Below are 16620 nucleotides of genomic sequence, written 5' to 3'. Positions count from 1 at the left end.
TATTATGCATTGCTTAAGTTAAAAATAATGTGTAAATTTATATAAAGTGTTAGCTGAGGTAAGTTAAAATATGCAGAAACATACTCAGTCATATCCCTTTAATTTCAATCTCAGGTCCAAAATTTTAAATTCTGCAAATGCAGAAAAATCAAACTAAATTAAAAGAATAGTTTGAATACCAATATTTACAAAAAAAACAATGGCAAATCAACAATCAAACTCCTTAAAGCCACTTTACCTAAAACACATTCAAAGTGTTCAGTTGAACAGCGAGAACTTCTGTTTTTTTATAAAATAAAATTTGTGTTTTGATTTTTTCTTTTCATATTGTACAAAAGTGATAAGAGTTTGGTCTGTTTTGAAAATGTCAGAATTTGTACTTGGTAACAAATTCATGCTCTTAATGTCCTGCTATAAATTATGTTGACGTTGTTGTTTCCTGAAAAAAAGAATATTTTTTCCTGGATTTGGGGGTGCATGGGTAATGTACTTTTCATTCAAGAACATAGAAGAGAGGTTGACATCTGCATAGTGATTCAGCAGGGAGCACTTGGACCTTGGATGATAAATCCGAATTGCTACATACTCAAATACGCTCTCTGTTTCTTCCCCAAGAAAGTATTTCTAGCAGAATGTGATTTCCCATTAAAAAGTTCCACAACTGCAGCAAACTGTTAATTGACCCTTCGGATAGAGAGCACATTTCTTTCGACCTTGGTGCAATCAGCAGTTAATTCTTTTAAATAGCATCCGTCACAATTGTTTGCACAAGTGGTAATGCAAACCACATCCTTCATCATTTGTTTTTGAGGGAGTTGCAGGTCAGGCTGATGGATAGTATTTGGCACTCTGGTCCAATGGAGAACAGTTCAATGTTGTCCTGTAGCACACTCATGGCTCCAGCTGATTATTTCTTGCTCTTCTTTATCTGGGCATAGAGAGGCTCTACTGCCTGTGGGCAGACAGACACATGTTAAATTAATTTTAAAAATCATTGGATCTTTCTCCCTCACAAACTAAGAGTGTAACTCAACATTCATAAATGCCTGAAGGGGTAAAGGAACATTTCATTTGCTTGGCCTTGACAGTATTCTGGCAAAGAGCCCTGCACACTCTTGATAACATCTGCCTGATTTTCATTACACTAAAATCAGTTTAATGAAAATTAACTAAGAATTATTAAATCCATGCGATAGACACAAAAAGCTGGAGTCACTCAGCGGGTCAGGCAGCATTTCTGGAGAAAAGGAGTAGGTGACGTTTCGATCCCACAGCTTTCGTGTCTAACTTTTGTTTAAACCAGCACCTGCAGTTGCTTCCAAGACGTTAAATTCATGTGACCTAATTAATGCTTGGGATGTGAAGCATTGTAATCTTTGGTTAAAAGTACTTTGAATTTATGGTACTAATGCACTTTATTATCCACTAGCTTTGCAGTTACATTAAGTGTCCTTGTATCCCTTTGTTTCTATTTGTGTTGATGCGTTTTCACATTCTTATCAAACTGCCTTTTATTTTGTCCTGATATTCCATCATTCTGTCCTATTTAAGTCAGGTTCATTTGCTGTGCCCCATTTAGCATCATGTGCTGTTTCACCATCTCCATTTGCCCTGAGAGTCAGCCTAGTCTATTACCCCAGGTGAGGTTTCATTGCCTGTGTGATCTTTCTGTCATGGTGGTTTTTATATTCCCACTTTTGCTCAACTACTTCATTGTTCATGGTTGGATTTGACCAATTCAGTCTTGGTTAGTCGCATTGGCTGTAATTCTTTGCAAGAAAAAATGGTTACATTTTTTAAAAGAAGTCTCCAGCAATGTTGCAGTCCGGAGCTTAACAGAAGTCAGTGAATGGTTACGATACATTTTCAGCAGCCTCACAGAATGTGACATCTTAAACGAGCGCAGTATGAATCCTGTTTCAGTACATACATTCCATTGGTGCAGGCTCATGCAGTTATGAAGACTGATGAAACAAGCCATGTTCAAACAAAAAAAAAGATGATAATACAACCAAAACAAACCACAATCCATGGGTCGCAGTGATCAGCAGCGATGAGATGCGTGCACACCTAGAAAAGAGAAAAGAGATACCTACCCCAACCTCTGCTATCTAGCTACCGACCTGTGGGGTGAATGAATCACCGAGAGAGTCATCGACAGCATCAGTGTTTGAAGGTGCTTCAGAACTATCAAGCTGTGAAAGAAGAGACGGAATCTCAGTGGTAGAAATGTCACAACAATGCTGGAAAAAGAACTCACAATAATGCCAACAGTTGTTAAGGTTAATTGATTTCAATGATAAAATGTTCATTTTAATGGTGTCCTTTTGCCGAATTGTTGGAGTTTCAGCAGGACATCCCGTCTACAGTTCACATGTACCATTGTATCAAAGCCATATAATAATTCATAATTTGCTTAGCCTCCAATGGGAGTCTCAACTAAATACCCAATACCCAAGACATTCGCGCAACAGGGACAGAGTCCCCCTAGTCCTTACCTTTCACCCTATCAGCCGTTGCTTACAAAACATAATCCAATGGTACAAAATATAATGGTACATGTGAACGCTTTTGCCACCTCCAACAGGATCCCACCACCAGTCACATCTTCCCATCTCCACCCCTCTCTGCCTTCCGCAGACATCGTTCCTTCCGCAACTCTCTTGTTAACTCATCCCTAACCCAACACCCAAACCACCCCCTCCCCAGGTACCTTCTCCTGCAACTGCAGAAGATGCAACACCCTTTACATCCTCCCTCAACTCTATCCAGGGACCCCAACAGTCCTTTCAGGTTAGGCAGAGGTTCACTTGCACCTCCTCCAACCTCGTCTACTGTATCTGTTGTTCAAGATGTGGACTTATATATTGGCGAGACAAAATGTAGACTGGGTGATCGTTTCGCTGAACACCTTTGCTCAGTCTGCCTGGACATACCTGATCTCCCTGTTGCTAAACACTTTAATCCCCTTCCCATTCCCACACTGAGCTTTCTGTCCTAGGCCTCCTCCATTGTCAGAGTGAGGCAAAACATAAATGGAAGAACAGCATCTCATATTCGCTTGAGCAGCTTACAGCCCAGGGGTATGACTCTTAATTTCTCTAACCAAGTAACCCCTGCATTCCCTCTCTCTCCATCCCTACCCCACCCAAGTTACACCAACTTTTCATTCTCACCAAGCTAGTTAACAATGGCCTGTTTCCTTTATCATTGTTACTTTTTTGCATATCTTTCATTCATTGTTCTATATCTCTCTACATCATCGTCTGTATCTATCATTTCACTTTCCAGATACTTTCAGTCTGAAGAAGGGGCTTGACCCGAAACTTCATGCATTCCTTCTCTCCAGAGATGCTGCCTGTACCGCTGAGTTACTCCAGAATTTTGTGTCTATCTTCTGTTTAAACCAACATCTGCTGTTCCTTTCTACACATTCGATCTGCTGCTTACTTCAGTGCTGTTTGTAATTTCCCTCAAAATTGCAGCATTTGCAGTTCCTTGTGTCTCTGTAAGGATGCTGGTGTTGGCAATTAAATTACTGCACTTGTGAAGCAGAATATGCCCTCCCAGGATTAGAGCTCATTACAAAGGGAGTTTGAAACTGCAATTGGCTGTGTGATACCTGACCTGGACATTGCTTACCTGGGGTATTTACATATAATAGAATGTAGAATGGTACAGCCCATTGGTCCACAATGTTTGTGCAAACATGATACCAAACTAAAATGATCTAATCTATCTGTACATGACCCATATCCCTCTATACCCTACACTTCCATCTACCTATCCAAAAGCTTCTTAAATCCCACTATCATATCTGCCTCCACCATCACCCCCACCATTCTCTGTGTAATAAAACTTGCTCCACACATGTCCATTAAATTTTCCCCCTCTCACCTTATAGCTCGGCTCTCTAGTGTTGGACATTTCCACGCCGGGATAACGATTCTGATTGTCTACCTTATTTTTGCCTCTCATAATTGCCTATCAATATTCTTCTTTTCTCTGGAATTAACTGCTATGACCTTAAAACAACCAAATGGTGAACCCTCTCACATGATGGCATAATACTCACAGCCACTTGCACTCTGCTACTGCTCAGGTTTTCTGACTCAGCCTCCACTTGGTCATCGGGTGCAGATTCGTCGGTGTGCAAGGTGGGCGATTTTGATGGCGTGTTCTGATGGGAGCACGAAGTGGGAGAGGTCTGAAGGGGAGATTCTGCAGGTGTACTCTGCCGAGGAGATGCCTCAGGTGTGTGGTGGCAAGGGGAATCAGAGGGTGTGTGCTGATGTGGAGATGAAGTTGGAGCTGGGAGGCAAAGATAATTTAAAATAAGAAAAATATTAAATTAAATGTAGGACATTTCAATGAAACAGTCCATCAGTGAAAGTTGGCTTTACACACATAATGAGACAACAGATAAATTACGAATGAACAGATTCGATTTTGTTAAAACAAATTAATTAAAAATTCCAAAACTTATCAAAACTGTTGCTCTGTTACTAATTCCCATTGCTAATCACCTAACACATCAAGTATATAATTTTATATACTTCCATTTATATATAAACAGTGATGGATAAGTAAAGAACTGTTGTTTCATCCATTCCCTCTCCACAATTGTGTTACTATATATATATATATATATATATATATACACACGCACACACACCATGTCTGACAGAAGATCCTGAATATCTAAAGTGGAATATCTACAGGATGCAATGTTACCATGTACGGTTGGTGAAGCTTATGGGCCAACAACAAGGCACAGGTTTTCTCAGCGTCGTGAAGGGGCCCTGCCTAGGCAAATCTAAGGCCAGCAGTAAGAACTTTATTCAGTTAGCACTTCTTTAAATATTTACATACAGGTCATTCTTTCTGACCACTCAAATGCCCTCATTTGCTCCAGGACAACCTCCATCCCAAGCTAACTTCCACATAACACTCTCCCTTCAATCTGCCCAAGGCAGTCAGGCACCTTCCAATGTGGGATAATACAAGTGGATTTTCAGTGTGCATAGAAAAGGCCTTGACTATGCAAGACGTTTCAGTAATCAAATATCTTGTCACTTATGAACTAGTAAGTTTATTAATAACAAGCCACAGAACAAACTAACTGACCAGTGCACTTTTAGATTTCTGCATCTGTATTTTTTTAATGACTCATGTTGTGACAGAGATAAAAACATGACATTTTTTAAATTCTGCTACGATACCCTAACACCCTACCTGTTAATACATTAAAAAACACATTCAGAAATGCAGAAGCATGCAAATTCATCCCACTTTGCATCCTGTGAATGCATATTCTCGTGAATGATTCTTGGTCAAAATTAGGAAAACAAATGTGAATAAAAGGAACTCTTACATGTGCATATTCAATTGAAAGGGAGGATAGTAGCAGTTAAATAACTTACGGGAATTGTTTGATGATGGTGTGGAGTTGGAGGTTGCTGGGGTTAGATTTAACTGAGAAATATCAAAGTCATCTGCATCATCCATCTCCTGTGCCAGCCCCACTTTGTTGAAGTAGCTTGTGAAGGCATCCGACGTGCAGGAGATCGAAGCTTGCTCACTTTTTCTCGACGGGACTGCTGGGGGTTTGGCCATTTGGAACTCTTTGAACATCTCCTTGCCCATTTTCTGCCTTGATTTCTCCTCCTGGTGGCTGGCAATGGTGGGCTGGCCAGTAGATAAGGCTGCTTTGAACATGGCAGTTTGTAGTGGCATTGGAGTTTGTGCTGACATGAAGACAGTGGGCTGAAATGGGCTTCCAACGGGGGCCCACTGCTGCTGTACAGCAAATAATGTTGGCTGGCCCCACGCTGCAGGCTGGACCCCAGCTAACATCGGATTGATGATGTTTTGAGCACCCGATTGCTGTGCCCAGACTGCGGGCGCGACTGCTCCCATTGTGACGTATCCTGTCAAAACAATGACAAAAACAGTAGACTGCTTGGCTGACTGTTTAACTCTGCTTGCACGAGGAACATGTCACGCCCATTAAAGCAATCAGTCACAACCCTATAATTTAACATCTTGGATTATCACCAGCTATCTTTGTAGGTAAGGCAGAAATATTGACAGATCTTTCCTCAGAAGACGAAATAAGGAAGGAAGCAGCCACCATTTAATTGATTGTATAAGGTCTCGAGAAGGAGTGGGCGTTAAAGCATTGAGCGGATCGTTTCCTGCTCCAGTGGGTTGGCTGATGTAGCTGTGTCTACCCTAAAGGCTGGGTTTACCTGTGGGGACAGCAGCAGCATTGAATGGAACAGATCGAAACATATCGGCTCTCCCAGGCGGCTGAGCACTAAGAACTCCAGAAGCAAATGCATCAGGTCCAAGGGCATTAGCTGGTGATGCTGGCGTCTGGAGGGGATAGAAAAGACACAGACTTAATAAGGCTGGTAATTAGATGCAGCGCATATAATTCAGTACCTGCTGAGCACAACTTTTAAAATTTAAAATTTCTCCAGCCTTTTTGTGTTCTTAGTTTTTTTTAATACCTTTAAATATATCTCATAAATGATGCCTTATGTTTGCAGAGAGATTACAAAAGCCACCTTATCATTGTTACAGTTAATTTCCTCCATATGCCTCGCATTAAGTCTAATAAAAGTAAAAAGTACATTGTGGGGTTTCAGGACTTAAATATTTCCATTCAATTGGTCTTAAAGCTGATTCAAGGGTCCATGGCTATGACCTATTTACTGTCAGCTTTACTGCTGTATCACATCAAATAAATGGCAATGCTTGATATTTCCCTCCAGATATTAAAGTCGTATAAAAATAACAACGGCATTTCAAGGCAGGAACACTGCATGCAAGAGATTTTAACATTACCATAAACCACCTAACAATAAGGATTCTCACAAGCAAAATAAATGCAACCATTGACAATGGAATTTATTTGCCTTTCCTGTAAGTATAATCTTGGGCAACAGTCAAATTTGACGATTTTATGCTCACCTAAGCCACGAAGATTGTGCAGGAATTATTTGACACAGTATTACCCATCCGATGTAAACATTTACACAAAAGTTTAAACAGTGACCTTGGATACTGGATTATTCAACGTCCTCTCCTCGTGTTGATTAGCTTTCAATTCAGCCAACAAACAAAGAGAACATAAATGTGGCCATGAAAGTTTGAGTGATATTGACAGACATTAGAAGTGTGTGGCACCTACCTCAGGGGAGGTGATGTCAGGGGGAGTAGACATATCACCAAAGAGGTCCAGCTGATTAATTGTCTGCAAAGAAACACACCGGCAGGACTATTGAGACATTTTGCACATAACCGACATTGTTGTAAGCATTAAACTGCGATAGTTTTGTATACATTTTGGGACAGTAGCGGCTCAGTATCCTAGATCAAGGACAATGTGAACATTTAAAGGGCATAGAATGATATGATAGCAACAGGAATTGTAAACATGTTTCCATTTAGACACTGTACCCTAGGGGCACCTGAATCTTTTTATACATTAAAAGAGAAAGGAGGAAGATTTTTTATCTGGTGGTTGAATAGCCTGTGTTGCCACAAATGTGTTGCTGGCTACACAACACTGAGCTGAACATCAGAGGATGAGCACCCAAACCCCTCAAGATAGAAGAGCCTACACTGACAGGACTTTGAGAAATCAGGATACCAAGGATTACGTAGCCCACAAACACAGTATCCGGAGAGCAACCCATGGATACTTTGATGTAAGGGGGGAGAGAGGGAGGGGGGAGAGGGGGGAGAGGGGGGAGGAGGGGGGGAGAGGGGGGGAGAGGGGGGGAGAGGGGGGAGAGGGGGAGAGGGGGGAGAGGGGGGAGAGGGGGGAGAGGGGGGAGAGGGGGGAGAGGGGGGAGAGGGGGGAGAGACCTCAGTGCTGACTTTAATGACAAAAAGCTGAAAATATAGATCAAAAGCTTGCAATCATTCTTGATTTTTACATATAATCAGTTAATTGCAGTTTAAAATGCACAACATTATCCAGTAGGAGGATGTTAATCCAGTAACATATAGTTCTGTGATATTGTGATTTATATTTAATACTGGAGCAGATAAACGCATTTATAAACAAGGTACTGTAATCTAAACATTATTAACACAATATGCTAATTATTTTTTTCTACTAATTGTAACGACCTAGTTTCTCAAAAACAACATCGAATGATTAAATTGAACAGCGTATCATTTGAGATGCCCTATTCTTTCTCTTAGAAAGTCAATCCAGGATCACTTTTTTTGCGCCCCTTTTCTGTTGAAGTCTGATTTGTCTACTGAGAGACTAATCGGGCTACTGCCAGGAAAGGATACTGGTGTTATAATCCAGGATTAGAGCAGAAGAAAGATCTTGTATTAGTAGTTTCTGAATTACAGATCAGTATCTCTGAATTCCCGATGCTCCCCCAAAATCTTTGCTCTCTTTCAAATGCCTACATTAATAAATTGTGGGAACACTTTTCAAAAAACAATTTAATGGACAGAGTTTGGCGAGAACTACAAAAAAGATTGAGTATGTGTAAGAAGGAACTGCAGATGCTGGTTTAAACCGAAGATACACACAAAGCTGGAGTAACTCAGCGGGACAGGCCACATCTCTGGAGAGAAGGAATGGGTGACGTTTCAGGTCGAGACCCTTCAAAAGATTAAGCTTGAGCCCCCCTCAGCCCCCTGCATTTTACTTGTAGAGGAAGGTGTTACCAAGCATTTCACCCTGCCAGATGTTGCCTTTGTGGTAGTTAAAGGCCTTTTGCAGTTGTCAAGGCTGGATGATTCAGAAGATGCGGTGCATTAGAAGCCTTAAAAGCATCGGTGGCGCAGCAGTAGAGTTGCTGCCTTATAGCGCCAGAGACCCAGGTTTGATCCTGACTATGGGTACTAGTATGAATGGAGCTTGTATGTTCTCTTTGTGACCTGCGTGGGTTTTACCCGGGAGCTCCGGTTTCCTCCCACACTCCAAAGACCTACAGGTTTGTAGGCTGATTGGCTTGGTATAATTGTAAAATTGTCCCTAGTGTGTGTAGGATAGTGTTAGTGTGTGGGGATCGCTTGTCAGCACAGACGAACCTTCAGTGGACCGAAGGGCCTGTTTCTGCACTGTATCTCAAAACTAAACTAAACGATGCAGGGGGAGGGTGGAGGTGTGGGATAGATGGTGACCATTCATGGAATATGAATAGGAATAGGCCATATACTGCCCAGTCCCAATGTAGGAAATAGAAAGCATGTTCGTCTGGACAGACAAGAACAACTGTAAGTGAGAAAAAGTATGATTCTTATTTTAATTATAATTTAATTGGTTATTTAAAAATATTTAATTGTTTAAAATGGTAAATGCTGGGAAATACTCAGAAAATATACAATGTACTTCTTCAATTTTTCTAATTTAAAAAAAATTCTTTGAAGACATTTTAGTGATTAATTCTTAATCATCTTTGAAAGCTTGCAACAGGGAGGGAGAAGATTGGGAATCAGGAATATGGGGTGTTTGGAAAATTCAATGGATCAGGACCATTGGACAGGTTGCTGCGATTTAAAGCTAGTTCTCATTGGAGTGCAAAGACCGGTACCTATGTTGAGGTGGAGGGTTGAAGGAGGAGATTCTCATCATCAAAGGATCAAACATCAAACATTGCCTCACAGGGAATCCCAATCTAGTCCTGCATAGTAAGACATAGTTTTCCTGGAACTGCCGGATGTCACTCTCCTGGGACAAGTCAAAGTTCCTCTGTAAGGCTCATTTAGACATTAAGATGCATATAGTTATGAGCAGTTACCTTGGTTGCTTAAAGAATATTAGTCGAGCTGTTGGGAGGCTCAGTTCAAAATTTCATCAATCCCAACTGATTTATTTGAACATTTTGAAATCCAGTTTAAATATTGCTGCAGGATTTGAAATGGTTTCCTCTGGCTTTTTGAACCTCAGTAAAATACAACCATACAATACTCTTACTTCCGCACCTCTCTGGACAGGAAAGTAAGCCAAAATAATAACGAAAGTCAATGAACCATGAAAATAATTAAATTCTGGATCGCAGATGGATCATCATCATTCCAACTGAGAACTCAAGTTGGACAACACCAACTGAATCCCAGGGAAATACAGCTCACTCCACTTACAATCTTCCCCTGAAAGTAAAAGTTTGAAGTAAATATTTGGAGCCTATTTCTTTCTCAAATGATGACCGTATAACTTAATGTTGAGTCACGACGTTGTTTTTCTCTCAGGAGCAATTACTTTTATAGACAATAGACACTTTTCACTAAGCAGGAACATGATTGCAATTGGATGAGGTTGACGTGGGCATTTTATGTTTGTATTGTTACTGGTTGGTTCATTTGCTGGAAATTAGGTCGTCACTAAAAGGCTCTCAGGGTTACCTGTCCTAAATATTAACACCGTTATTTCCAGTGTTATGCCACATTAATTTATCAGCAGCCAATTACTATTCAAATAAGTGCAGATTGGTTTTGATTTTAATGAGTTTTGAGGATGTTTTTGCATTAATAAAAAGCATGGGCCCTAAATGGAGTGAATTACATTCCTCTGACTGCACTGCATTTTGGTTGGGAAACTGCCCATGGGTGGTTAAATGCACTCACTGAGTTCTGCTCACCAGCTTACAGATGCTCATTAAATGTTAATAATAACAAAGGGATAAGTGCATCATCTTGACATCTCAAGGAAATTACACAGCCAGAACTATGTTGCAGTGTTGCAAACTGCATAAGATGGCTTATTAATATACTATTACACATTGCCTATCAGTCAAATAGAATAATTCTGCAGATAACAGGTTAAATAATTTGATTAATAAACAATTCCTTTATGATTTTGAACATTTCATACATTTCTGACTATAAAATTAGGCAATATTGATGGTGACAATGCACTGCTAATAGAACAACCACTTCAACAATCATGTTCTGTAAGGATAAGTAATGCTTAACTTATTAAGTAAATGGCCAACTACCTTCTCCACACTGCAGTCAAGTAGAATGAACTTCAGTGTATAGACACAACATATATGAGCTACGCTGAGCTATCTGGAACATGTACCACATTCTACATAATGTAACATGTAACAGAAGCTTACATTACCTACATCTTAATTTAAATTAGATGTGAAGCGAACCCTGACCATTGTGAATGAATCCATAGAGCACGGGAATATATGCACGATTAATGTAAAAAAAATAGGAAGGTTGTAGTATGTCCTATTTTGATATTTGTTTCAATAGATATTATTGCAATGGAAGAATATGAGGTACATGACAGCTAATGGATAAATAACTTGCCCTATCCCCAAACTCCCTTTCCATTCTCAAGTCTTTAAATGGGCCGTAGCTTCCCAAATCTATGCTCATCTTTCGTGGAACTGCTTGTCTGAATCCCTGCCATCAGTTTTTGTCCTTGCCACTCTGTTGAAGTGCTTATGTTGCTATGTGTTTGTGCTAAAGGTAGTCTGAACCTCCTTGGCTTCGTCAACATCTGCTGTCTTTTGACACCAGTTCTGCTTCATCACCATCCGGGTGTGAGATGAGCATTCAGGTGTGTGGGTCCTTTCTTATTTTTTTCACCTACAGTCAAATATTCTCACTTCTCTTCTCCTCACCTCGTACATTCCAAGGTTCTATCATAGGCTCTCTATCATTTCTCACTGTCATGCTGCCTCTCAGATGACGGAGTTCCAATTAGTTATAGAAGATCTAACTGTACTGTAAAAGTTACCTGATTTTATGAAGGAGGTGAAGTTCAGAATGCTGTACCTCGTACATCCAAACTCTGATGAAAGGATTTCAGCGTGAAGAGTTTCAGCATTAAATCTGTTTCTCGCCCCACAGATATCGCCTGATCTGTTGAATATTTCTAGTAATTTCTGTTTTTATCTAACCTTCCCTACTTGAATGTTTTCCCAATGATATAAACAACTACATCCAGTCTATTTGCTGACAGCACATACCTTATCAGTTCCTCATCAATCCCCATCAGTGATCCGACATGCTAAAACAGTACCGTTTGAAATATGAATCCTATTTCGTAAAGAAAACTGCCCACAGATTATTAAACTCTGCAGATGGCTGAGTTCCATTACCTTAATTGCTCAGAAATAAAATTAATCCTCATTTATAATAAATTTAGTTTGGCAGTAAATATAATGCAGCTCTATTCAAAATTGATTTTTCATCTACAATAAGAAGTCTTCCTACTCAGTATCTCTTTGTTGATTGAGAAGACACACTACTCTTAATATTCTCATCTCCTTTTATTGTTTATTGTTTCCTTCAGCAGCAACAACTGGTTTGTGCAGATGGGGATACGGTTCTCAAAAGGCAAGGGAAATTAAGAGGAATATACCACTGGAAAGGTAAAAAGGTGATGTGTGAAGATGTTGCCAGGTCTGGAAATGTTTTGCTTTGAAGGAAGTTTGCTTGGATTTGGATTGCTTTCATGGTAACTAAGGAGGTGGAGGAGAGTTTCAATTATGTACTAGACCAAGTGGACCCGTTAGGCCCAAACCTCTCCTGCATTAATGCAGCACCCTATCCTCCCCCCTCCCCTCCTCCCCCACCCCTTCTCCCCCGCCCCCCTCCCTCCACCCCCTCCCTCCTTCCCTTCCTCCACCCTCCCTCCCTAGGAGATAGATTTAAACTTTAAAATGTGAATAACTTAATATAACACTGATTTAAATAAAAATTCTTCCATTAGCACCAAAGGGATGACGGTGAGTAAGGTGGGCCTAAAATTGTCGTGCTATCGTGTACCATTTTGCCTGTAGTTCAGGAACAAACAAACAAACGAGAGTATATAGATAACATTTTAAGAGGTCAAACTAGATATGAGGAATTTATTCCTCATAGAAGAGAATTGAATGAATTACGAGAAAGCACCGAATCAATGAGGAAAAACCGCCCATAAGTGTAGTAATGGGAGAGAGCCATTCAAATGTGACGTGATGTTCAATCAATCAAGAGCTGAGAAGTGGGATATGACTAAAAGTGATTATTTGGCCTACACAGGCAGAATTGGCCAAATTGCCTCCAGATACGATCAGAATGTCTGTGCTCTACTGAAGATTATCAAATTTATTCCATCACACCACAGAAAGGATCATTAAAATGTTTTAAAGAACTTTATTCTTCCCCAAATCAGAGCATCAATAAAAGATTGAATGACCTGAATTGTAAACTATCGACCACAGTATAGAATGCCGCAGACACAACAATGCAGGTTAAATGTAAAGTGCAGTGCTCTGAATAAGCGAGTTCGGTATTACAACTGCGCCTGTCCAGGTCATAGGTCATTCGGGATAACCATTCTCGCCAGCTGAGCTAGTGTGTGTGTACGGACCTGCGTATTCATTTCAGAGATTTATAAATAAATGTATCTGTCAAATATGTCAGGGTACTGCAGACTGCAGCATAACCCACAATTTTATCTATTTAAATTATTGACTCAATACAGCACCAGCCTTGAAAACGCAAGAATGCCTGGAACGAGCCCGTCAATTATCAAATCCCTGGCATTAGCCTGAGTCACAGCCATTCAAATTCGATATTGATTTACACGAATTACAAGTTGTGTGGTCAACAAATTTGAGACAGTCCTTACATTCCTTTCTAAACAACCTTCCTGGATTGAAGGAAACGCGGAGAATGTGCTGTGTGGTGGGGGGGTAGGTTGGAAAGTTCAGATTGGATTTGAACAGGCTGGTTAAACTTTCGAGATGGGTTGGTTTAAATAAAGATGCTGTCGCTTTAACCTCTGCGGTTGGTTCCAGCCTGTCAGGGCACACAGACGGGAGCCGGGTCCGGGTGACCAGGCGGTGCTAATGATGAGAATTTGCAGCCATTTGAACTGCAGCCAAACTAGAGGCTTCACTCAGGAGTGGGTCGCAGCTCCGCAGCTGACGGGACCTGTTCTTGCTCTCTGTGAAGGAGGCGCCGCCCCCCCCCCAGCGAGTGGGCAAACGCGAAGCCAACCCGTAATATGTGGGAGCATTTTCTCAGTCAGACCTTGTCGACAGTTGGGGTGGGGGATCTGGGAGAGAGAGAGCTGGCGATACCGCACAGACGGAACCGTTTAATAACGACCCATTAAAATCTGCCCTTCGGCCACTCGGCAACCTGGGCTGATCTGATAGCCCTCTCGCTAGCTCACTGCGTGCCCGATCCTAACGCAGAACTTACACAAACCCTTTGGGCTTCGGGTAACACCTGCACAAAGAGCAGGTAACACCTGCACAAAGAGCCTCCGCTAACAAGGGATGGTGAACTGGGCTGGTCAACGTGCACTGGGCGAGATGGCGGGGGAAACGCACCACAACCACCGCAAAGTTAGAACAGCACAGACCCTCCACTCAATCTATCCAATACTAAAGGGCAGGCATTTTGCAGTTAAATGTCTTATATCGGATTGGCGGCTCTTTCACAGGGCCAACCCTGTACTCAGTTTTCCTCTGAGATGAATCTTTGCCTTAACGGTACATTCACACCACCTGTAGGTAAAGAATCGGCCCATGTCACACTGTTACAGTCGCTGCCTGCCTCAGATTAAATATATTTTTACACATAAATTATGAATAAATATAAGAAAATGTTTCTTTATTCCAGTAGCAAACACACTAAGGATTAAATGAAAATAATAAATTCTTTAACTTTTTGAATATCTCATAATTGCAGATTAATGAACTGAACTAGAACTGGGACTGTGTAAGTGGTGTGTGAACAGCAGAACAAGAAAGGAAGCTATTGAGTTGACAGAATTCTAGATTAATTCTTTGGTAGAATAGTTAACAATTTATACACACTTTATACAGCGCTGCGTTCGCTTTTTAAAATCCAGAATGACCTTTGACAAATCCCATCATTCCTTGTGTTTACCGACATACCGAACTCGCTTATTGTTCTAAAGTGTAGAGACAAAGAGGCAGTAGAATTCTGCAGAGACTGTGCAGTGTGGTGTGGTGCAGAGCCACAGATGAGGCAAGATCCCAGACTAAATGCCATGGAGCCAAAGGCAAAGCGAGTTCCTGAATTAACAGGTAGAGTGTGACTCGGTCATGTTGGAGCACAGAGACTGTAAAATCCCAGATTAACGGCACGTTGCGATGACGGAGAGACAGAGTAAGCACGATTCCAAATAAACTCTGCAATGCAATTTAGTGCACATCAGAATACGGAGACAGTAAAATCCAAGATTAAATGTTCATTGTGATGTGCTATGTGTTGTAGCCACAGAGACAGCAAGAATCTAGGTTAAATGTAAAAGATCCCTGGTTAATGGATTAAATGTGGATCAATCCGTGCGGCTTGAGTCAAAGAACAGGATCAAACTTAAATCTCTGATTTGAGATGAGGCAACAGGCATTACAATGTGTTCCATTCACAGAAGAGTGTGTGGCTTTTGCCATCTGATGGTCAGTGATGAATGTGCACAATAGGCAGTGTGTCCATAAAACAGGAAACCCATGGAGGACTACTACTGCTCAAGACACCGCGATTCAAAGCAAAGGTCTCAGAGAGGAGAAAATGACAACAAATAACACAACCTGCAACATGTTAATGGATTTAATTATACTGAACTTTACGGTTTGATAGATTAAAAATACCAGGTAAAAAACAGAATTGCAAATTATTACTTCTTTACAGGAAAAGAAAGAACTTGCTCTTTCTGCTACACATTTGAGGAAGTCATTATCTTGAGACACCTGAAATGTTACCATCTGATTTAATTTAACAGAAAATTTGTGCAAAGCATCAACAAAGCATTGCAGTTCTGACACCTGACAGGAAAAATATTGGAATGAATACTTGAAGCATTCTACTGACTCATTGCTTCACTCTTCAGTTTGAAAAGTCAAATTTTTCATGACTACAAAGAGGATGCACAATTAGCACAGGGAAATTAGAACAGTTGCCAGTGGAGAGATGGTATTCAGGGAACAAAGTTATGGCAGAGAGCAATCTAGGGCTTCCAGCCTCCCATGAATGGAGGTAATTGTACACATCCAGAGCAGGGGAATTCTCTGACACTTCAGGTTTATGGTTATTATTGTCACGTGTACTGAGGTACAGTGAAAAGCTTGGTTTTGCATGCTATCCAATCAGATTAGATAATCTATTTACTAAAACGTTTGTTTGTTTGTTCCTGAACTACAGCCAAAACGGGACACAAAAGCGAGACAATTTTAGGCCCACCTTACTCACTGTCGTCATTTTGGTGCTAATGGAAGAAGTTTCATTGAAATCGGTGTTATATATATTCCAAAATGGCGGCGCTGCCATAGCAGCTGCGGCTTACCTGCCGTCCATTTGTCTTTGTGTTTTTTTGTCTTAATTGTAGTTGTGATGTCGTGTTTTTGTGTTTGTGTACTATGTGTGTATGTGGGGGGGAGGGAGGGAGGGAACTGTAAAATTGTAAATATGTGTCCCTTCTGGGTGTTGTCTCCGTTCCTGCTGCGGCCTACCATCGGCCCAACTCCTGGAGCTGTCGGCCTCCAGGGCTCCGGTTCGCTGAGCCCGCGGACCGGACTTACCATCACCGGAGCCGGCCGTCTTCGGAGGCTGCGGGAGCGCCTGCGACTCGCCTTAGGCTCGGGCCGCTGCGGACCGTCC

The 16620-nt window shown here is 41.1% G+C and overlaps 1 protein-coding gene across 12 annotated transcripts in view; it reads right to left on the bottom strand.

Annotated features, from left to right (window-relative positions):
• Positions 1 to 16620, bottom strand: part of dab1a (DAB adaptor protein 1a) — a 525252-nt gene continuing 508632 nt past the window's right edge. For 10 of the 12 annotated variants that reach the window (XM_078407331.1, XM_078407334.1, XM_078407339.1 and 7 more), the window contains 6 exons: positions 7199 to 7261; positions 6252 to 6378; positions 5424 to 5930; positions 4076 to 4311; positions 2124 to 2195; positions 2 to 952 (listed from right to left, as the gene is read on the bottom strand). In XM_078407331.1, the coding sequence (XP_078263457.1) occupies positions 908 to 952; positions 2124 to 2195; positions 4076 to 4311; positions 5424 to 5930; positions 6252 to 6378; positions 7199 to 7261 (1050 nt within the window). In that variant the 3' untranslated portion in view covers positions 2 to 907. Of the gene's footprint in view, positions 953 to 2096; positions 2196 to 4075; positions 4312 to 5423; positions 5931 to 6251; positions 6379 to 7198; positions 7262 to 16620 lie in introns of all 12 variants that reach the window. The other 2 variants (XM_078407341.1, XM_078407340.1) reach the window with 2 other exon arrangements.

Source organism: Rhinoraja longicauda, chromosome 11 (assembly GCF_053455715.1).
Source record: "Rhinoraja longicauda isolate Sanriku21f chromosome 11, sRhiLon1.1, whole genome shotgun sequence".
NCBI lineage: Eukaryota > Metazoa > Chordata > Chondrichthyes > Rajiformes > Arhynchobatidae > Rhinoraja > Rhinoraja longicauda.
This window is presented reverse-complemented; position numbering and strand designations above follow the sequence as displayed.